Below are 24,047 nucleotides of genomic sequence, written 5' to 3'. Positions count from 1 at the left end.
GACTCGTCACTGCGAATGGAGCGACCCACACACGGCCGGTCACGTGGTCGCTGTCCTAGAAGAAGCAGCTCAGCTGTAGTGAACGGGTTTGTCGCCACATCATTCCCACATCCTGACAGCTGTACTTCGACCGTACTCCCACTGACCCACTGAGCCTGGCCTATAGACCATTTCTGAAACTTCATCTCGCCCTCCGTCCCGTGGAGCAGACACCAAACTCGCCGAGATTTATGTCTTTTCCCGTGTCCCCCTCTAGCCCGGCTCGCCACATGGACCGCTTTCCCCTCCCCCGTCCGCGCAGCCGGCCATTAGGCACGAGTGACATCTGGAGGTGGGGGAGCTCAGCTGAGTGGCGCGTGCCGCGCTGCCGGTTGACACTGACCTTGAGTACCGAGGGAAACTGAGGCGACGAAGGACCCTGCTGACCTACTGAGAGCAGCGACCGATCAGCTGACTGCTGGAAGGACAGCACATCAGCTATTCTGGAGAACGACAACCGAAACCGGCAACAGCCGTGTGAACACTCGCGTTGCGTTTCTGGTGTAGCCGAACACTGCGCACCGGAGACTGGCGTCAGAAGTGACAAAGTGACGCGACCAGTGGACTAATGTGCAGATGACCAGGGACGAGGTCTAGCGCAATGAACGATTGTGAAGGTGCCGAAAGTGTTTGCATTCGTTATGATTTAGTACTAAGTGATATAGGTAGTGTACCATAAATCTGTATAGGTGCTTGTGTAGTTTAGGAAGAACTCGCGAGAACCTGCGTAGCGAAGTCGTGAATCTCGTGGATGTACAGAATGTTCCGTCGGTGTTCAGTGGTTGTGTGATCTCCCGTCTTAAGTCGATCACAGGGGAGGAGTGTGTCACCGACGAAATGAACTGCCCTGTTGTTCTTCTCTTTCGTTTTACATTTGACAGCCACGCGTGATCTATCGCAGTACTGGTCATGCCCCGTGAGCCTGGACCAGCTCTTGTGTTAGTTTCTCGTCTCAAGTTCTAATTGCCTACAATTTGTCACTCGCGCTATCGCTTCACACTTGACGGCTGTTCGTGCTCGCCGCCGCCGTATCGTATAACCGAACGTGCCGCGCGAGCCTGCTCTGGCTCTTCTCACAGGTTTCTCGTTTCATATTCTAATTGCTTTTAGATGTACGACTGATTGTTCTTTGTGCCCGCGGCGGCTCCTCGAGTCGCTGCGGGCAGTCTCCACTTGAACGCCACCGGGTACAGTCCTCGGTGGCGGTGCGCGGCTCCGCCGGCGCCCCGATGTGCGCCGGTGTAGTGAACCCGTGACGGAATCGTGCGCGATTCCGACGGCACCCCCAGCGGGTTGCCAACGTGAACAGTGACGGAGTCGTGCCACCGAGCACGATTCCGAGGGCACCCCCGTTCGTGTGCCCAGTGAACGCCACTGAGCCCAGCTCAGTGGCAGTGCGCGAATTCGCCGGCGCCCCGACGAGCGCCGGCGTATTGCAGTGCAGTGAACGGCTCTGACGGCGCCCCGTCCGCGGCGGCGCCGTTGTGTCATCTGAACTCTGAACAGTGAACTTCATCGACAGTGCTCACTGTGTTTTTCTCTGGTCCACCTGTCTACTCTGCGCTCCTCATTTCACCCTCGTCTACCGTTCGTCATCATCTATCGTCCGGATTTCTTCAATACATTCTTCAAAATTCATCGAAGTTTTTCCTCCGCTACAATAAATGTCCCGGCCCCCATCAGAGGCTCGTCAGGGTCGGCGACAGATTCTGTTCATTGTATAGACCATGATGCACGAGATGCTTCTTCACTGCTCGGATTAGGGATAGAGGTATCCGATCAGCTGGGTTTGCGGCACAGTTGGGCAGGTGAAGGACAGGGCATTCGAAGTCCCGATGACCACTGCCAAACATATGGGTGGTAATTACATTGATAAATTGAATGTGATCATTCGTCCAGTCACCCATTCCTATATCACTGGCCTTCCCATTAAGAAAATTGCCCACTTAATTCGTATTAGCGTTGCTAGTTTTAAGTTGCCCTCGAGATTAATTAGTTTGACTGTCCTAACTGAGCTTCGCTAAACTCCCATCGGCCTTATCCTAAGATTCATCCTTTACCATTCTCACTCTCATCCTCTCTCTACGTTCGTTCGTCATATATTCACCCCAAATTTATTTAGCGCCCCTCGAATTCCCTCCGATGGCGTTAGGTGCCTGACTAATAGCGATCTCCCCGGCGAGATAAATGTCTCTTTCCGAAATCCATATGCATGCTCCGCTAACCGGCGACAAAGATACTTACCGCAGGGCCGTCCAGAATAATTGCATAAATATCCACCCTACTAATTTATGGGATTCACTACACGACCGATAGACTTATGGTACACACATACACGATTTATATCCGACTTATCTCTCTACCGGGAGAGATTACCTATGCCCTCTTCCGGTCCGCGTGTAACATTCCCGTTCACGACCCAGGGACCCTAGTTCATATCCTGGAACTATCCTTAACCATGGGATTTACTATTCAAGGCCTTACGTGTCCTGGAGTACATTCTTCCCTCCCCTGAGGCTGTCCAGTACCGATTAGAGTACCTTTACGAAATAAGTATGAGGACTTATCCGGGACACTACGGCTCGCCTTATCCGCCCTTTGGGTGACTCACCCCTGACCTTCGGCTTCTTGCCTTTGGCATAACTTACTCTCCACTGCATACTGTGCCAATCTTCCCCTTCCCCCCTGCCGTAGAAACCTCTCACTGCCTTCTCACCCAGTGTTACCTAAGCGGGAAAATTAACAGTGGCCGGTACCACTGGCGGAAAACGTGCATATGCCCTGCGTACGTGACGGTGTGTCCCTCTTATTATTCCGGTCTGGACGTGGGTTTCGAGAAGTGCATCTGTGTCTCATACAGTCATGCTGGTAAACGTTACGCCATAGGAGGCGGGCAAACAAGCCGTCTGTGCCTCACAATGCCCTGTGCCAATATTGTTGGAGTAATTATTGGCGCTAACTCGCAAGAACGCGAATAGCAGAAACGCATAATTTAACCAAATCTAATCGTAATCTCAAGTCCTAATTGCTGCTACACGCGTGAACCTTATCATCAGTTCTCGTATACAATCCTAGCAGACCTTGAACCGCTCTTGATTTAATCAGACATATGATCTAGAACCAATTAACACGCATCGATCTGCCGTCTGGTTGTGATCCACCGTACCATAGTGAATTACTGAATGCTCAAACGGAAATGCCTCCTTGAAACTCGTTCGATAGCTTCTGATGGGCTACTAGTTACCTAAACAAATTATCTTTATAGAGTGCCAGAATATTGTCATAGGGTCCCTAGCCTTTCATAGGGAATCTAATTTAAATCATCCTATTAGCAGTAAACAATGCGCATCAAACGAAGTGCAGTCCTAGATATCATATAGCATATCATATTTAACTGTCTACGTTCTTATCCCGTTGCAACTTTCCGCAACTAACCAGACTCCTATACGTGACCTTCACCTACCGCCCGCGCCCCAATTACGGCTAACCCACTGCCCCTGTTGTGGCTGCTTCTCGCGCCCTCTGGCGGCTCAACGCCCGTGTCGGGAACGACGATTACGACGGCCGCCGGCCGGCGCCGCGTCGACAGTCGACAGTTGTCAAGGCCGCGCCGCGATGGGCGCGTCATCACTCGCGGTGCAGTACTGGTGTGTGCGGTCTCTTCGGGCCGGGAGATTCAACGGCTGTGTCAGTGAGTGTGAATCTGGTAAAATATCGCTTCGATATCTCCCTGTTCGACATCTCATCAGCTCCATTCCACGTAAGTTTTTTTTTTTTTTTTTACTCCTGTCCCATTTGATCGTTTCCCAACAAAGCTGGTCCTTTCTAGTATTTATTCTACAAAGCACAACGATCGGTACCTATATTAGTCGCATATTAGTTCTAACCACAAACATTTCTACATCTACCTGTTACTCGACATTTCGCAATTTCAATGACGCAAAGTGACCATCTAAAGTCGCAAAGTGTCAAACCGTCAACCTCAAACCACTGCTCGCAACTATGCACCTAAGTAACAGGAAAAATTCCGCCGTACGCTCAAGCATTCGTATCTGTCGCAAATCATAATTCATAGCCATATTCATAGATCGATCGCATGAATCAGTCGCCACCTTAAAACATTACATTCCTTTCAAACGTATTTACCTGTTCTATAATTGATTTCGACTTCCATTTTAGCTTCCATTTTAGATTACAGCAATATTACCAATGATTTCGCAATGCAACTTTTAGTGAGTACAGCACGAATCTAAACCCTTTATTTCACAAACGTTCCAACCTCAAAACGCACCTGGCCATCGCCCATAATAAATCGAACGAACCATCTTGACCGAAGACAAAGACATTTCAACGTTGTCACGCATCCTGTCATCAATTTCAGCGTTCGTGACACTGAGCTACTTATGTAAATTTTCGGATCTCGCTCTTGGCCTAATCGTGAACTCCCACTGACAATAACGGTTTGCTGGCGACTCTGACATGACCTCGAAATTCAGATCCTAACATGCTACTAGGGTGTCTGGACCAATAAGTTCAAAGTAATTTAAGTTTTCCAATTCCAATTGAGAGTGCATTTTATGGTAACCGAAAATGTTTGGCAGTCGTCACGGGCACGGCACGCTGGGCAGAGGGGGGGGGCAAGGATTGGGATTGAGCAGACTTTTCAACAACACTCACATTCTGGAGTTCTCTGCGCTTCCGCTTCTCAGTGTGGTCTCAAGCGTCGGCGGTTGTCCTCCGGCTCTGGTCACTCGAACTGAAGAGGCTTCTCGCGGGTGACCCGGACTGACGGCGGCTCCCAGATGGCGTCTCCGGCTCCAGCTGTGGACTGTGACTCTCGGCTGCTCGACTGTGATTCTCTTCTGGTTGGGTGGCGCACCCTTTTATAGTTGGGGGGGGGGGAGGGGTGACTGCCACGCCCTTGCGACGTCATCTTCCTCTGCCTTCTTCTGGTGGGTGGGGCCGTAAGATGGCGCCCTCTGTCCTGTTTAGTCACCTTGCTCCTCTGTGCCTGCAATTTTTGGCCGTCGAATCGTCTTCGTGTTGAGTGCTTTATCATTTTAGTAATCGCTGGCATAAAACAATCCCCGAAAGGTTTGTGATTTTCGAGTTTTAATTTTGATTCTTCAATTTCATTTTATTCAAACTTTTGTTTCCTTCCGTTTCGTCTGCCGGCAACGCCCCTTGTGACGTCACTCTTGCTCCGCCCACTGGCCCGGGTGTGGCCGTAAGTCAGCGCCTTCTTCCTCTGCGGAGATCTCTGGAACTACCTCATGAGGCCATTGTGAGGTCGGTCACCCGGTTGTTTTGCCAGGGTCACTCACCCTGGGCTGATGTACCCGACAAAGGAGGCTGTGTGCTCCAGCCGGCATCCATCCTTGACACTGCTCCATGATCTGTTGACATATCTTACTGATCCAGCGCTCCCAGCCGTTATCTGTCCTCGGCGTGGGTCCATGAGCTGTTGACAATGTTACTGATCCAGCTGTTACTTGTTGGGGTTCGAATCGTTCATCCTGCGGTAGCTGTCTCCAAAAGCGCGCGTCTTAATGGGAGTTTAACGGCTGCCCATTCTGTGCGGACAGTGATAGATTAGGGGAACTGGGGGGGGGGGGAATTGGGTGTGGGAAAGCGAGCTAGGCGTGTGGCCGGACTGCGAGGGAGAGGGACTGCCGGACCGAGCCGTGCCGAAAAGATACTACGTTAAATGTTCAAGATGTAGCGTGCTACAATGGCTGCTCGGTCCCGGGCTGATCGGAATCAGATCAGACCACCCAGTGTTGCCGCTTGGGGAAACCGGTAGACACCGGAGCGTGGCACGTGCCACGTGTCAGATCGTTCAATGCTCATTCAGCAGTCCGCACCTGAGCGGACGGCTGTTCTGTATCGAGCTACGGGCGCCGTCCGCCCTCCTGCAGCCGTGGGGCGGGCGCCGTCCGTCCCTCCGCGACCGCCAGGCGGGCACCGAGTCGGTCCTGCGTGGTGGTCATCGGTGCCGCTATCGCATCTGCGGGTGACCACTCGATCCGGCTCACCGACCGCGGGGCCCGATAGCCCTATCTGTGCCGGCTGTGTGTCCGGTTCCTGCAGTGACCGGGTGGCCGCGGATGGATGGATAGAACCGATCGCAGTCCCGGCGGCGGAGGGCGGAGGGCGTCGGAACAGGGTGTGTCCCGGCAGCACGGCAGAAGGCGGCTATCGGCCCCAGATCAACTGCAGACGCGAACGGTCGGATCCGCCCCGGCGGGCCGCCGCTGCCGACAATAAGCCGAGCCGCGGGCGCATCAGACACTCAGACGGTAACCAACCGAACGAGATCCTGCCGCCACCAAACGCTACCCGAGCTCCTATCGAAACCCACCGACAGCGACCCGAACCCCTGACGCTTACGACACGGCACAGTTCCAGTCTCAGTCACACAGTCACAGTCAATCACACTCGCGACTCGGCCTAGCCACGGGAGCCCCGGAGATGACCTCAGGGGAGATTCCCAGACAATGGCCAGAGCCGGATCAGTGGCTTGAGAGAACCTTGATGACTTTCGGTTTGGGGTATGCAAATTGCACACGCTATTTGAGTTGTCGCTGGCAACCGCAAATTACGTGGGCTTGACCGCGTGCTCCTGGGGATAGTTGAGCTCTGTATTCCGAAAGACTGTGTTGAAACAGTCTTTACCAAGTTAGATGAGGTCATTACGATATGTAAATAAAGGGCTGCTGGATGGCGGTTCTGGAGCTTAACTTAACCCAATTCAGTGGGTCAATCAAGATGTATTTTAGTTTATCTACTCTGAAGTGCAAGAGTTTGTGCCCTCTAGAATGCATACTCGACGACACAATGGATCAGCTTAGATCGAACTCAACGCTATCAAGATTGCATCAAATACAACATTGTCCTAGCACGGCCAATCTTGCTATTTTCGAAATTCATGATCAGAATTTCTAATCGATCTATCCAGCTATCGATCCAAACCGGTAATCCCTCGACTAGTCATCTATCCGCTGTGGCCACTGACCAGCACAAAGGGTGAGCTACCTATATGCATAGCTGACTCTATAGGTATATGATGTATAGTCCCCCAGCGTGTGTTTTACCATGACAACAAGTCCTATACGGTCGGTCTTTGATCTGCGTTCCTGACATATTCATTACCCAGTGCTGTTGGGCGGTGCAGTGGTAGGCGACCGAGCGAGGATAACGATGCGATGCAGGCCACGTTTAACCTCGCCGGGGCCGGTATTTCTTTGCCATCGATGTCAGTGCGGCTGTCGTACAGGTACCCGCTCTGCTACTGACAATTGAGCTCTGTCATGAGACCAGACGGTGTGAAGTGCAGCAGTGGCTCCCCACGCTTGGCATCCACCTCACCTCACGAGTCGCCGGCCGGGCTAGTGCGCACAGAGGGCGGCAAATATAATGTCGTACTGACTTAAAAGTCACCGTCCAGCACAAGAAGAAGATCTATTCTGCTCTCCTCTACACCTTCCAGCCAACTAAACTCACAATCCCCCTCCTGGCACATCCACAGCTCGCAGACACACATCTCACATCATCACCAACCAATCGCGCTGTCATACGTCATATATCTCACATCATAACCAGCCAATCATGCTCCCATACGTCATGCCCGGCCCAGCTACTTGCAGGGTGTAACTCGGCCCTGCCGGCATCAGATGCCGGCGGCTATGACCAACGCTGGGTCACCGGTTCACAGCTCGACGCTGAAGCTGACTCACACTTATACGGCTCACATTCATCCTTGCGTCACGCTACATCACCCCCTGGTTCTGAAGAACCACATTACTCTACATGTTACATGTCATTCAATCAACGCATCAACTACATCCTCTGGCACACCATCGCCATATCTTTCCGGCTCTCTTCGAACACGCGTACCACGCCGCAGCGTCGCAGGCACGAACGTTTCACTCTCGTCTGCGGACACATCGGACCCGGTCGGTGGATCGGGGTCCGGGGACTGAGCGACGCTGGGCGGCCGCGTGTCCGACTCCGTCACATCACTCGGAGCTGGCGACACACACACGCCATCACACTCGCTGTCATCAGACCACTCCACCGTTGGCGCTCGCAGAGCCCCTGGCCTCGGACATTCAGGGACGGTCAACCGATGTCGGAGGTTTCGCACATGTCGTGGGACATTATCGACTTCGATTGTCTGGGCCGAAACGACGCCTGTCACAATACCCTCGTCTGACTTTACAAAACATCGGTCGCCCCGCCGCCGAACCCACACCTTGCCCCCTACCTGGTATACACCGGGTTTCTTCAGCGGCAGGGCGTCACCAGGCTCGTCTGAGGTTCTGCGGGGCGTCACGTCAACGTCTCGGCCAGGGTGTCGAAGCACCCCGTTGATTGGAGCTGTGGCCGGGTCACTGCCATCCTTCGGTGTCACGTTGTATCGATGGACTGCTTCAGCAACGGAGCAGGACTGCCGGGCCACCATCACTTTGATGGTACGATGATGGCGCTCGACGATGCCGTTCCCGCCGGGCTCGTAGGCAGCGCGGAACCGGATGGATACGTCCCAGCGAGCCGCGAACGCTAACATGACCCGGCCACGGAACTCTGTCGCATTGTCCGTGAGTATTTCCGCCGGGGCTCCACGCTCTAGAAACACGTTCTCCAGCTCACTCACAATCTCCAGAGCTCCTGCCCGGCAAAGCCGTCGCCATATGGCGTACCTCGACGGCCCGCAGTCCACCAGCGTCAGGTATGGGTGGCCGTGCACGTGGGTGACATCCATGGCCAGGCGATCCCACGTGCGTTCTGTTCCGAGTGACCCACCGGGCCAGCGCTCCGGCGCCGGGTCAATCGAGGCACACGTCTGGCATCGTCTGACCACGTCTCGCACAGCTGGTTTTGACACCCGCCTCACCCCCAGCTCACGTCGGGCGTACCACAACGTTCTCCTCACTCCTTGGTGACCGATGTTTTCGTGGATGGTGCGGATGTCACTCGCTGAGGCACTTGTGATGGCAGCGACAGCCACCGGTTGTGCTTTGGACGAATCAGTGGTTGGCTGGTCGGCAGTCTGCAGCCAGGCGTTGGGCACCCGCGTCACCTCATCAGCACGGTTGACCGCTGACGCGACCAGCTCGATAGTGACCTCCAGTTCGTACTCGATGACGAGCTGACGGAAAACAGCCACGCGCCGTCGGATAAGCATTTCGGACTGCGCCTTGGTTCGCAGCCTTGCCTTACCCGACAGCGCGTCACTCAGCCAGCGGTGCACCGTCACCGAGTCTGTCCGGAGCGTCAGGCGACGGAAGCCCCATGCTACCGCCAGGTTGACACCGTTGAGAGCGGCATCCAGTTCTGAGATATTGATGTGCACGTCCCTCTCCGATTCGGCACGCAGCCAGGACGCGTCCTCGATGATGGCGCCCGTGTCAGGGTCAGTGAGCACGACACCGCGGGCGATGGAGCTGGCGTCGGTCCACACCACGACGCTCGTCCCTGTCACACACCACTGGCCGCGTGCCGGGTCACATGCTCGAAACCGCCGTGACACCTCATCCACCTCACGTTGTAGTTCCTCGCTGACGATCGGAGTGTCCCAGTCCGGGCTGAGGCGGTTGGCAGTCCGCTTCATCCATGCAGCGGCCGGCCGCAGCCAGCCTGCGACCGGCACATGAGATGTCAGCTGGCCGGCCCACGCGAAGACAGATCGCCGCGTTAGCACGGGTGGAGCCTGCGTTGGTGACTCCCCGTCCCTACTCCACTGGAGTGCCGGCCCGTCGCTCTCGGCGACACGAAGGCCCAGCATACGTGCACCGGTCGCGACCCGCTCCGGCGGCTTGCATGTGAGCCCGAATCGAGCGAAGTGCTCGGCAACCTCATCAGCCGAGACCACCGCTTCGTTGACCAGCAGATCATCGGCGTAAGGCAGCACTGCCTCTGCCAACCCGGGGCTCTGTGCGAGCACCTTCCTGACCACAGCCTTCATGATCAGAGGCGCGATACTGAGCCCAAAGCCGACCCTGGTCAGGCAGTACCGCCGCCCTTGCACGATGACTGTCTGGTACGGCCACAGGGCCGGGTCCACACGAAGCTGAAGAAAAGCTTTCTTCAGATCCAGGACAGCGACCCGGCGTCCGTGACGTCGCCACCTTCGCAGCTCTTCCACGCAGACGTCAGCGTCGGCTGTGTGACGTGTCAGGTGTTGATTGAGTTCCCGATAATCTAACACCGGCCGCACCTTGTCCTTCGCTGCCTGAGTAACCACCATCAACGGGATCAATCCCTGTGCGGGACCGTACATCGTCTCATCGTATTCGCGCAGCCAGCCCTCACTAATCCACAGCGCCAGCTCTGCATCGAATTTTTCACGCGCACAACTCGGCACACCGTACTGAGCTATCGAGTTTCCAAGCGGGGGCGGAGCCACGCCACCGGCCCATTTCCAACGGACTGTCCACACATCATCGAACACAGCCGTGAAGTCAGTCTCGTCAATCCTTAGCTCCGGCTCCGTGTCGACCGCTCGACACACCTCCCGCTCCGGCGGGACCTCACGCTGCACCACAGCAGCCGTGTCGACCGCACGACACACCTCCCGCTCCGGCGGGGCCTCACGCTGCACCACAGTAGCCGTGTCGACCGCTCGACACACCTCCCGCTCCGGCGGGACCTTACGCTGCACCACAGCAGCCGTGTCAACCGCTCGACACACCTCCCGCTCCGGCGGGGCCTCACGCTGCACCACAGCAGCCGTGTCGACCGCTCGACACACCTCCCGCTCCGGCGGGACCTCACGCTGCACCACAGCAGCCGTGTCGACCGCACGACACACCTCCCGCTCCGGCGGGGCCTCACGCTGCACCACAGCAGCCGTGTCGACGCTCGCAACTGGGTTGTCGCTCCCGAAGCGAACGGATCCTCCACTTACACTCACGCCCTGCAGGGCGTCAATGCCGGTCATGCCCAGCAACACGTCTACGCCCAGCAACCGGGCCGGTACGACGACCGCCCGCACACTCACTGTCGCCCCGCGCACTCCAAGGCTGACCACAGCCCGCCCACAGCACAGCACCGGGCTGTCGTTGACAGCGACCAAGCTGGCGTCACTCCGCTCCCAGCAGGACACCATGCCCTTCCACACCACTGTCTCGCTGCACCCTGTGTCGACGAGTGCTCGGCACTTGCGCCCATTTACATTGATGTCGATGATGGGGGCTCTTGGGTCACTGCGGCAGCTGGCGACGGCGGAGCCCGTGGCGCTGATGTAGCGCCGTCGCCGTGCCCGTTTGGGCAGAGCCGGGCGATGTGGCCTACCTGGTTACAGGTCCAACACCGCAGTGGTGGACGGCGACCCGTCCCTCTGGCTCCCCGCTGCTGCTGTACATATGATGGCGGCGGCTGGACGACAGCCACCGATGCAGTCGCTCTCTCCCTGGCCGCCATCGCCAACGTTGACCTAGCGACGGCGACGGCTCGCTCCAAGGAGAGAGTTTCATCTCCAGCACTGTTACGTACTGTTAGCCGCACCTCCGGCGGCAGACCTTGCAGGAAGTGCGTCGTCATCACTTCGTTGGACACTGAACCTATGAGAGATATCAGCCGCTTGACTGATCCCAGGTAGGCATCCACAGACTCGCCCGGTTGTAGACGTCGGTGATACAGCTCATACATAGCCGCGTCGGGTCCCAATGCAAATGCACGATGCAGTTTTTGGGGGACGATTGCAGCATCCCGCTGCTCGGTGGAGGAGAGGGTGGCCCACACCTCGTACGCCTGGTCCCTCAGGCGTGTGGGTATGACAGCGGCCAGTGACACACGACGCAGGGCACACAGCTGTGTCGCCTGCTCCAGCCATCTGACGACGTCACCGCTGCCGTCGAACTCCGGTATTGCCCGCAGATCGAATGCAGGCGCAGGAAACTCTGGTTCCATGGTATTGGTACCAGCTACCGGTGCACCACTGCCCTCTTCTACGTCAGACATAATCACAACACTTAGTCGAGAAGGCCGAAATAGCTTGTCGTACTGACTTAAAAGTCACCGTCCAGCACAAGAAGAAGATCTATTCTGCTCTCCTCTACACCTTCCAGCCAACTAAACTCACAATCCCCCTCCTGGCACATCCACAGCTCGCAGACACACATCTCACATCATCACCAACCAATCGCGCTGTCATACGTCATATATCTCACATCATAACCAGCCAATCATGCTCCCATACGTCATGCCCGGCCCAGCTACTTGCAGGGTGTAACTCGGCCCTGCCGGCATCAGATGCCGGCGGCTATGACCAACGCTGGGTCACCGGTTCACAGCTCGACGCTGAAGCTGACTCACACTTATACGGCTCACATTCATCCTTGCGTCACGCTACATATAACGAGCTGCACACTGGACACAGATCGACAAAAACCGCTACACCGCCCCCACCCGCGGCAGGACTGACCGCGCGAAGGACGGAACGTTTTCGTTTTTCCTGTCGGTTGGCCTGCAGTAGTGATAGGGTACCCGCTCCCCGGAAGAGCACCGGCCACCCCGGCTCTCAAGACGACCGCTCACCTAACCGAGCCTGGTTTCCCGTTGCTTCCTGCCGCATCGGCGGGATATCTTACAAGCTCGGATGTCATGAATTCAATCCATACGAAGCCCACCAGTCAGCCCACGATGCAGTATCGCGCACGGAGCGCCGTCACGCCCGATTGACGTTTCCGGCTGGCATTCTCGGGCCGACCATGTTGAAGCGGCGCTCAGCAGTCCGCACGTGACCACACGAGTTCACTAATTGGGCGCCGATGCCGCTCAGAAATGCCAGCAAACGGCGCAAAAGCCACGGAACGGCATTCATTATCCTCGTCGGCACGAAGTTCGGCACGCCAGGGGTCGTAGCTCGTTCGTATCCCACGATCACTGCGGGCCATGAATTCGGCCCCGGGCCCGGATAGTTTATTGCTCGGGCGGGAGCGTGCAATCGGGAGCGTCGCCGTCGTGAGCACCCCGTCACGCTCCCAGTGGGCCGCAGCGGCCGCCGGAACTGCAGCTGCACCTGAGGGGACGGCAGAGTCGCCGCGGTCGTGTCACCGGAAGGCTCGGATCAGCGGCAGCCGATCTGCGGTGCCTCGTGGAACGCGTCGGCATCTGTTGCCGAGGTCCATCGATGGAGCTGGCGCGCAGTGGGGGTTCCGGCTGAGGCAGCTCACCGACTCCGACTGTTAAGATCTCGGAGATATGGGTTTGAAAATCAGCATTCCTGAGCGTCATGCCGCCGTGAGGCCCGCGCTGACGTCTGTTTTCTCCGGGGGCTGAGCGGCGGTCGGCGGCTCTCGAGTCCGACGCGCGGGGGGCGGCCGGCGCGAGCCGCTGCCGTCCATATAAGGCAGTCACGGGCGCCGGCCGTTGGCGTCACCGTCCGTCCGTCGGCCATCACGAGGTCACGGCCACCCGGCCACGGCCGTCATCGTCGCCCCCAGCCGGAAATGATCGGCACGAGCGGCACTCTTCCGCGGGGCGGTACTCCGCACCGGTGCGGTGTGAGCCGGTCAGATTTCCGCCTCGGTGATGAGAAAAACTCAGGCGTGGTCGATTCGAGCTGAGTGATGTTTTAATCAAATGAACTTGTCGAGTTTTTGCTTTGTCTACTGACAGCTCAAGAGCAGCCATGAACGGGACTGGTGTAACGTTTGGAAAGTCAACTGAACATCTTTGTGGGACGATTGGAGCATCCGTTTTCTGCAGACGCAGCGTCCTCAACCACCGGACGTCCCCAGTGTGGCGCGGCGGCCCCGGTGCCCCTGCAGGATCTCCTGTGTGCAGTGGACCGGCCCGCAGCGGTGGCGGGCCGGCCGGCCGGCCGGCCGGCTGGCCTTGGCTACCGGTCGGCGACGCTCTGCCGTCTGCCCCGTACAGACCGGCCCGGTCCGAGTGGCCCACTCCTATAGGATGTGTGACTCAGGCCACTACATCAAACATGAGGACAGGGCCTGCTGGATACGGCGCTGGACCCAGGGGCTTTACCGAATTCAAACCTGGGTCCTGACCGGGCCTGAAGCTTCATGGGGTCCAGGCGTCCTGTCCAACCTCCGTGTCCCGTCCTTTCACTCTGCAGCAAGTCCAGTCCCCGTGTGCCCTGCAGTCCAGCCTTCAGTCCAGTCCTCGTGCCCCGTCCGTCCAGTCCATTCCGGACCCCTGGCAGCAGGCTTGCCCAGCGCGCGCCGCGCTGGAGTCCGGCTGCTGGAATGGCCTCGGCTCGTCTCGAACGGACGTGCCCCGATAGCAACACACAGAGTGCAGTTTACCTTGAAAATGATGAGAGCGATATTGCTACGATTTGATGATGCAGTGCTAGATTTTCTGTAAAGGTTGATGTACTCCACCAGCGACCAAATGACTAGATTTTGTTCTCTTACAAGTCTGGGAGCTCTTCAACTATTTGGTTATAACTTATCTCTCATCATTCTGGGAATATCTAAAATATTCGGTTCGGTTAGATGAAGCTTTATAACTTCATGGTCGACAAACAATAGCCTATGTTTTTCTGTCATTTAATAACATTCTTTTTGAAACTGTCATATCCAGAGCTGTGCTAAACCGAACTGAACCGAACCGCATCGAACCGGAGCGCTTGGTGTCCCGTCGTGCAGTCATAAGTACCCAGTAACCCTCCCGATACCGCCGACCGAAAGACACCACTGCTGTCAAAGTCTGTCGTGAACGTTCGTTCTGTCGCTGGAATCGGCACCGTTCTCTGAATACAGTTGGCGGTGTCTTCTAAATACAGTCGGCGCCGTCTTCTGAATACAGTCGGCGTCGTCCTGTGAATACAGTCGGCTCCGCGTCCTGAATAGAGCGCGACCGGCGCCAGTCGCCACCCCGCGTCGACCGCCGTCGTTGTCGACGCGTGCCCCGAATACGGATCGACGAACGTCTGACATCAAAGTCGGTCACGGTGTATTGGCCCCGGTGTCACGCCGGAGGTGTCACGGTGTCACAAGTGCGCGCGCTCTCATGGTGTCATTGTCATGCTGATGATGTCGAACTTCGGGGTAAAATCGAGTATGATGTCACAGCCAGCAGTTTCCGGCTAATCGAAGTACCTACAGCATCAGTGAACGTTTTGGAGACGATTATGTCAGCGTTTTCCGACACGTCGAGAGGTTTGAGACGATGATATGGCTGGTGAGCGGGGTGGAGTGGTCTCACATATCACAAACATCTCGTGTATGCACTTTGGTGACGGAACCTGGTTCACTTTGAAATATAAACGGCATACATTCGAGAGGAGCTTCCGCTCATCAATAGTCGAGTCGGCTATGGCGTGGTGAAATACTTGTTCGCCGCATTGAATCCTGCTCAGAAATCACTCGCTCGATGCTGAATCACCTCATAAATTCTGTCCCGGCGACTGTTCAAAAAGGCACCACAAAATCGTGATGCAATACTGGCCCCGGCGCGCCTACCTATAAGTGTTTGGCTGTTTCTGTAATGCGCAGAACACATGCAGATTCTGCGAACAGTTGGCCACGAAAATGGCCACGATCGCTGCCATTGTACTTACTATCCGGAAATCACTGTCGTGATCCGGAGATTAGTATGATCGTTCAGAGTTGTTACGTTGCATCCTTCAAGCGAGCATTGACTGGCACACAATCAACAGCCTCGACAGCTCCCGCCTCCCGGCCTAGCGCGGGCTTCCAGTTTCCACCAGGACAGTGTCTCGTTACTTGTTATCTTGCAGCCTCGCCCTGGAGACCAGGGGCGTCGTTTTGTATAGGCCTGGGAGTGCCCGAGCACTACCAATGTTCAGCTGAGCACTACCAATGTGTTGTTGAGCACTACCAACATTTTTCTTCACTTATTGATAAAATTGCATTCAAACATGTCATACAAATAAAATGAATGAGGTTCTTATGTATAAAATCAACATGATAGCAAGTAACTTCAATGGTAAGTGGTAACTATTGATGAAAATCTATAGACTTACTCCACAAGTAGATTGAATTTGAATTGGTTGACCAATTCAGTCTTCTTGTAGCGTACCTAAGTCCATAAATTTCCATCAATACCTAGGTATCATTTTCACTTTCCACATCATGTCATTACGTCAAGTAATTTCAAGTTATGTGGTACCTACCTACCTACCTACCTACCAAGTTTCACAATAGTCACGTGAATATAAAAGTCTATGCAGACAACTGCCATAACCATCAAAATACTGGAAAAAATGCTGTCACTCTGGGGGTAGGTACTAAGTATATAGGCACCAAGTTAACTGCTCATCTCGTGACTAGGGCCGAGGGCGAGAGTGGAGACCGCTTGGAGGTGACGAGAGGAGGCCGGCAGCTGTCAACAGTAGCCGGTATGTGTCACTCCTTCGGGGAGGTAGTTGAGTAGCTCACTACGCGGCTCGACCGACTGCTGGCTGACGGGAGGGACTGAAATCAGTCGGGAAGGCCGGTATTGAGTCCGTGCCGTGTGGACTGCTTAAGGGGGGGGGGGGGTTGAGCTGGTTTTCACCCTCCCGGAGCTTCTTGCAAATAGTTTTTTTTTAATGTTAGACAATGCATCGGCCTCAAATCAAATGAGGATGAGGGGCCGGCGTCAGACTTCATAAGTTTTCCGGTCGGCTGGTCTTTGATAGCTGTGGGCTTCAACCAGCCGTTTAGAACACAGGGAGGGCCGAGGAGGGAGATACCAGGCGAGCTGCAGTCAAGCAGCCATTTTTCGCCCGGCGGGGCGGTGTCTCACTCTTCTCGCTCGCTCGATAGAATCTGCAAAGGACATTGGGGACTCCAGTTGAGCTCAGTAAAGAAGTCAAAAGGACGTTACAGCACGGCACGATCACCACTGGTGTCTCTGTGCTTTTATATATTGCATGCTTCGGACGTATAATCTGTCGACTCTGGTCATTTTGCTGGCGAGGAGCGCGTGGAGGTCTCTGACGATCCCGCAGCGCTTCATTCTACAGCGGAAAATGATCCAATCTGCACTCCTCACGAGGTTTCCCAAATAACAACGGGGGCGGAAGGTCAGCCGGTGACCTTTGGCGACCTTTCTGTGACCTGTGACCTGTGGAATTGGCTGAGAGGACCGAGGGCTGATTGTACTATGTCACGCAGTGAACCGAAACAAACGGGATTGGCCGGCGTCCGGGGGACAGTGAACGATGAGACAGATGTGTGCCGGAGACAGTCGCGGCTCATCTGAAAATGGTAGCGGACGGACCGAGCTATGGGGAAATGATATTCAGATTTGGAGACATTTTCCGTGCTCACTGAATAAGTGGCATGCATGATGTGATGGTGGGAATATCGATGCGCAGTGCTCGGCCTTCGTTTTCACAACGGTCAATCTTTGTCAGAGCTCCTGCACAACTTCTGGGACGCTCGTACTGCTCCTGACGTCACCAAAGGCATGCTAACCCCGTTTTCGTGTTGATGTGAGTCAATACAATGGCCACATCGATCGCCCAATCACTGTGGAACTAGCGGTGTATAACCCAGTGACGTATGGAGCCCTCCTGTTCCGTGCCCTAAGGCGTGCTCCATTGTGTGCCACCCATAAGCAAACTATGCAATGGTGCACTTGCACGGAGTGAGGTCCTTAAAACGCTGCACAGTATTCAAACTCTGCACACTCAGCCATTAATGTGCTGTTGGACGCCGCCGACCTCGGTTTTCATGAGTGCGGAAATCTCGGCTGCGGCCATGACCGTTAGGAGCCCGGCTGATTTATCGGGGCGCGCTATTCGGAAAATTCATGGCGATGTTCACGGCACTATGAATGCATGACGTCGCCAGCCGGGCGCGATAGTGACCGTCGGTTTAGCGACATTATGCCACCGGCTGCTCGGCTGGTCACCGGGGAGCGACGTCGATAAAAGTCGGGACCACTTATTACATTTATTATGTGTTCACTTCATATAAGTAAATATATTGAATGTTTTGCTTATAACAAAGTAAATTGATGCTCATCATGTTGTATTGATGTTCTGTTCGTTACGACTTGAAACGGCAATATAAAAGATATAATACGTACAACGTATTTTGATTTTTGTGACTTCATTGGAACGTTGATCGACCCATGAAAGCTCGAAACATACAAAATGCATTTGAACTTTGATGCAATCAAGGGTGGAGCTTTTCCGGGGAAGCTGGTGGGGCAAAAAGTCGTCAAACCTACAATGTCCAATTGTTGAGTTAGATAAAGTGCAACACTGAATCGATTCCTTTCATTACAGAGATAATGTTTGACATCTGGGCAGACATTTCCAAAGCTCCCCAATGCGAAAAAGATTGGTTAGCTAATGCAACAAAGTCCTAACAGTCTGCTAAAGTTGGTGGGGAAAAACGCTCATTGGTGGGGCAAAATGGCAAGTTGGTGGGGCGCCGCCCCACCAACTGAATAGGAAGCTCCGCCCCTGGATGCAATTGCTCACTTCACGGAGCATTTGTCAGCGGCAGCAGTCCGTTTTGGACAAAACTCAACTAACCAATTCTGTAAACGTTGTGCAATCGCTTGTGTATTTACAACTTCCAGTTTAATAATATTCAGAGAGTGGAGATCACGAATCTGAAGAAAAGATCCGGTACGTAATGATACTATCACCATCTGTTAAACCCATGACTGTCAATGTAGTCGGTATTGATGTATTCATTGGATATGTGAAACCCACCGATAAGGATTACTCGCGGTTTGAAGTCATGGGTCATGACATCATGACCGAAAACGGAACACGATTTTCTGGCGGCTTAAACCAGACAGAATTACGCAATGGACGAGTCTCATGACTCTCAACTGCACGGAAAATCGCTGACCTGCCCAGAATTAATGTAAAAATGCTACATCGACTTCACCGGAATTTTTAAATGAAATTCTGCGTCCCAAACCGGCCGGCCGGAATCTAAAGCAGTGGCGGCGGTAGCGACCGGCGCCTCGATCGGTCGCGTCGACAGTCACTGGGGAGCACTGCAGGTGATATCAGCGCCTGCTGACGGTCACCGCGATGGAGCCTTTGAGATATGTCTGCGAGACATGACCCGCGGCCGGGCATCAGCTCCTCGCCACTGCAGCCGTAGGGCACCGATTCGGGTCAAGGCGCTGACTGCCGGGCGCTCCCCCGCTCCGCCGCGCTGCTCCGCCGGTCAGACGGGCGAGAGATGTATCTCCAGTCGACCGTCGCCGCCGGTCAGACTGGTGCTAGATGTAACTATCCGACCGTCGCCTCCGGCCGAGAGCGGAAGGCCAGTTCTGCCAAGCCAGCACTGCGCAGCGCTCGGAGGGGTCGACTGGTACCTTCGATAGACGCCGCGGTAGTGACCCTGAGCGGCTCGGTCCACCGGGTTCAACTCCATCCGCGGGGATCTGAGCGAATCACTGGGACGGGGAACATTCCCGATCTTGCTGCGCGCCTCACTGCTCATATCCAGCCATCACGGAGCGGGCGGGGGACTTGGATCATGGCATTGGCCACTGAGCACCGAACAATATCAGTCTACAGGCGACGGGCGGGCGGACGGATATACTGACAGACGGACATACATACAGAGTGAAAGACAAAAAAAAAAAATGGACAAACAGACCGACTAGCGGGCTGCAGCGACCTGGGTACGAAGGGGGTATGGATGGCCTTCCATGAGCCCCTCTCCAAGACAAGGAAGTCTATCTCTATGCAGCCGGCCCCTGCGCCGTCAACCGGCTCCAGTCCTGCACCTATCGGCGCGGCGGCCCGTGCACCGATGAGAGATGGTTCAGGTCACGGACAGTAGACCGAGAGGCACCGAGTGGATACTGACTGTGATAGACCTCACCCGGCCCTCAGCCGGTGTTTGCAACCTTGCAGGAAACGGAGCGATAATGCATTACTGTCGCAGGAGGGTGACTGCATCTCTCTGGCCTCTGGGTGGCTCGAAAACAGTGGTATCAGGGACGAAGAAAAAATATCTAAATGAAAGTGCACAGGGCTTTAGATTCCCCGCACCGCCCCTGACCTCCCTCCGGCTCTAGATGTCCTCTGACTTGTCAACCAGACTCTAAATGACCCCTGGCCTGTGGCTGTCACCTCCCGCCACTGGCTCCAGCTGACCTCTGACCTGCCCCGGCTCCAGATGACCCCTGACCGGCCCGGTTCCATCTGACCTTTGACCTGCCCCTGGCTCCCTCTGACCTCTGATCTACCTCGAGGAGTGCTGTTGACCTGCCCCGCGCCCACAGCTAGCCCCTGACTCCAGCTGACCTCTGATCAGTGTCCTGACTCCAACTGACCTCATAACCTGCCCCCGGGTTCTGCTGACCCCTGACCTGTACCCCGTGCTGTCCTGCAGACCGGAGCGGCCCCGCCAGCCGAGCCGGCCGTCCAGCGACGCCGGCTGTCTGTCGGGCCGGCGGCGGCACTCGTCTAGTCCTTCCTCGGTGCAGCGGCGCAATCGACACAAACTGAGTCATCGTCTGCGGCAGGACAGCTACGGACGCCGTCAGGACAGCTGCGGCAGCCGTCAGGACAGCTGCAGCAGTCAGGTGAGACTGGGCAGGACAGCCGCAGTAGTCAGGTGAGACAGAACAGGACACCTGCAGTTTGCAGGTGAGGCAGGGCAGGGCAGTTGCAGCAGTCCGGTGAGACAGGACAGGACAGCTGCAGCAGTCAGGTGAGACTGGACAGTGGGCAGGGCAGTTGCAGCAGTCAGGTGAGACAGGATAGGACAGCTGCAGTAGTCAGGTGAGGCAGAACAAGACAGCTGCTGGAGCTAATAAGTGATAGGACAGCTGCAGCAGTCAGATGAGGCAAGACGGGACAGTTGTGCCATCAACCAGGAGGATCCTCTAATTTAACGATGGAGGGACCGGCGTTCTGGAGCACATCGCCACCAGCCGCGGTGGCCGGGAGGCCGGGAGGAAAACCTTCGGCAGTGATACAAACGTGAAGCTAGGTCTCGTGGGTGTGCATACGAGCGTGGTGATTAGGCTCGTATTTGGTGATTAGTATTCAGGTGAGGGCGTGTTGTCCAGTTACGCCCCCACCTCGCCGAGCCAGCTAAGAGAGTGATTTAGCCGACCCAAACACTGCCCTAATAGGAACGCAAATGCTTCCGACACTCGTTCTCGTAATTGTAACTTAGAAATTAAGCTAAATAAACAATTAAACCTATGAGGCATTACATTTAATTAGTTTAAATCGTTCCAGTTTGTTAGAAGCAGAGAGTAACTATCATTAAATTAGTATTCACGCTACTGATGATGACATAATGTGGAGCATTAGCGTGCAGCCTTGATATCTAACCAGTCACTGCATTAGGCGCGGTTCATTTCCGCTCCGGTGTGGCCAGCTCTGGCCAGTTCCGCGGAGGTGGCCCGTGCACCACCAGTTGCTGATGCGAAGGTCGGCCGTCTCATCCCTCCCCCCCCCCCCCCCCGCCTCGGGGAGGAACTGTCTCGACGGAGCGCGGGTGGAGACGGTGTCGGGTGACCGGGGGGAAGGGGGAGGGGTGCGGCTGACACGCCCTGCAGTGGCGCTGAGAGTAGAGATGATTGAAGATGGTTCGGGAGTTTGATCAACGATGCGGGTGTCAATTGACATTTATCCAGGTGAAATGAATATCTTTGACGGGAAGCTGAAATTATTATCTTGGAGACTATTTACAAAGTCCTGCAGCGAATCTGCATAGGTGCACTAGCTAGTCAGGAAGTGTCTCGTCTCGTCTCGTGTCTCGTCTCGTCTCGCCCGCACATGCCATTTTCCCATCCTAGAACGCACATGGGGGGGGGGGGGTGGTTGCCACCCCCCCCGCGCCGTTTCGTTCCTGTTGGAGATAGAGCTTAGCAGTAAAGACCAAAAAGATTCTTTGGGAAGAGACGAATCCAATGATACCCAGTTTTACCTTCTCAGGTCAGTCATTGACCTTCCAGGTCAGGTCAAACTAAAAAATGTTGCTGTTTTGGGTCACCGTTGGATATCAAGTGCGCTGCTTATCAAATACCGATGACGATGCTGTTTTCTGGTGCCAAGCCAGCTAGAACCTCTTTGTCACACTATCCGACCAGAATTTTGCTGCTGAGGTCATTTCAGGTCAAGTTAGGTCAAGGTCAATTATATGTGTTTGTATGTCTGTGTGTGTCTGTGTGTATACTGATGTGTGCACCGATTGTTTTTGGGTCCATATCACATGAAATCATGATCTGAGAAGCTTTTACCAAAAATGCAGTCAAAAAACTTCACAAAAAGTAAATTCAGCTTGCCTAAAACGCAATTATCTTAGATGACCTAGGTTGACCTTGACCCTGACCTTGACCCCTGTACATCGTCGAACAACATGTTCCATGATAGGTGGGAGGTAAGACTGGCAAAAAAGGCCGAAATCAGGGTGTCAAAAGCTCACAAGGCCCATGGCAAACGCAAGATGTTGAGAATTGGCCATTTGGGTCATGACATGACCTGAAAAACAAGGTCATATCTCCGAAACCAAATATCACAGAAACTTGAAATTTTCAGTGGACATCAAGAAAGAATAGACGAGCAGCTATACGAAAAATCAGCCTTCTAGCTCTAAAAATATTGAGTGCAGAGCAGAAAGACTGCCTGGGGGGGGGGTGGCAACCCCCCCCCCCCCATGTGCGGGCGAGGGTTAAAGGGACCCTCCCACCTTCAAAAAAGTTAATGAATTGGCATAAAAGTGATGTAGCGTGAATCACAAAGAGCGAAAATGAACATCTACCAAATTTTACCGGAAAATATTCACCCGTTTTCGAGATATAAGACTTTTATTTTTGTTTACTTTTTGGGAAATCCGCTGTTTCTATGACGTCACATAAAGGTTTTCTTTACGTCGGCATTTGGAAGCAATAGTTTGGTATCAAAGTGCGACAAATATTGCGCGAATGATGCGTTTATCTTATCAAGGTCAATATATGATGGCCAATAAAGGATTCCAGGACAATTCTTATGGCATTTCTTCGTATCGCAATTCTTCGTCTGCAAATCTTCGTCAGGGCATTTATTCGTACCTATCGCATTACTTTGTCTCGCACCAGGGTATATGAAAATCGTCTCGCATTTCTTCTTCAACGCAAATATATGCAAGAGTAAGCATTGAGGGACAAATAAATGCACCGACGAAGATTTGTAGACGAAGAAATGCGGACGAAAAATTGTGCTACGAAGAAATGTCATGCGAGGATTCGTTCGGGTACCATGACATTTATGTGATTTCAAAGTCAAGGTTCACAGCTGATCTGCTAAATCAAGCCAAGAATCCAAACTATCAAAAAACTATAAATATTTGTTTGTCTGTCACAGAGGTCTCAAGCAATATAAGGTTGACATGTTGAATCAAAAATCTACTGCCACAACTCACATCTCCTGCCTTAGTTTATCATTGTTGTTTTAACTTGCTTTCAAGAGAAACAGAAGCCAGTATCTGATATCACTTCAGATGATTGTTTCAAGATCTGAGTTCAAATGGAAATAAAAGCAAGATCAAGATGAAACAGGGATTATTGCTGTTAAAGTAGTTTGGCCATGATACAACAAGCACATAAATCATTAGCCAAATCAAATACTGGTTGGTTTGTCAAGATGTTTGTTGTCTGTCGTCTGTCGAGCTGCTATGAACACTGAACGCTCTCACTCTTACTTTAAAGAGAGTAGTTTAAGTTGAATGGTAGTGAGCTGTAATTAGACAAAGCAGCTATTCAGTGCTCACATCAAGCCAGGCTAGGAAATGGCATCAACTGTGGTGGGAGGAAGCAGGTTCGGCAGCCCTATGTTGTAAACTTCTGTTATGTCTTGTGTTTGATCAACTGATGTTTTCTGCTCTGTTTTGTGCAGTGATAGTAGCAGGTAACTGCATGCTTGTCAAATTATGTGAATAAACGAATTCATAACATTGCATTTTTCTCTCCATGCAAGGAACAAGTAAGATGTTGTAGAAAATGTAATAGAGGGCTGCATTGCTGATTTTGCACTTTATCAGAGCTTTATTTAGAATTGCTTTCCTGAAAGCTACACACAGGCCACAGTGCTGAAATTCACAATGTCATAG

The 24,047-nt window shown here is 53.9% G+C and overlaps 1 protein-coding gene across 1 annotated transcript in view; it reads left to right on the top strand.

The window, feature by feature from the left end:
- Nucleotides 1-24,047, top strand: part of LOC122363482 (dual specificity protein kinase CLK2-like) — a 97,422-nt gene that overhangs the window by 24,519 nt on the left and 48,856 nt on the right. Inside the window, exon 2 of the mRNA XM_043332789.1 lies at nucleotides 20,337-20,529. Coding sequence (XP_043188724.1) covers nucleotides 20,337-20,529 — 193 coding nt within the window. The remainder of the gene's footprint in view (nucleotides 1-20,336; nucleotides 20,530-24,047) is intronic.

The sequence above is a fragment of the Amphibalanus amphitrite genome, unplaced genomic scaffold (genome assembly GCF_019059575.1).
Source record: "Amphibalanus amphitrite isolate SeventyFive unplaced genomic scaffold, NRLGWU_Aamphi_draft 000623F_arrow, whole genome shotgun sequence".
NCBI lineage: Eukaryota > Metazoa > Arthropoda > Thecostraca > Balanomorpha > Balanidae > Amphibalanus > Amphibalanus amphitrite.
Note: the sequence above shows the minus strand (reverse complement) of the source record. Positions and strands in the feature narration are given on the sequence as shown.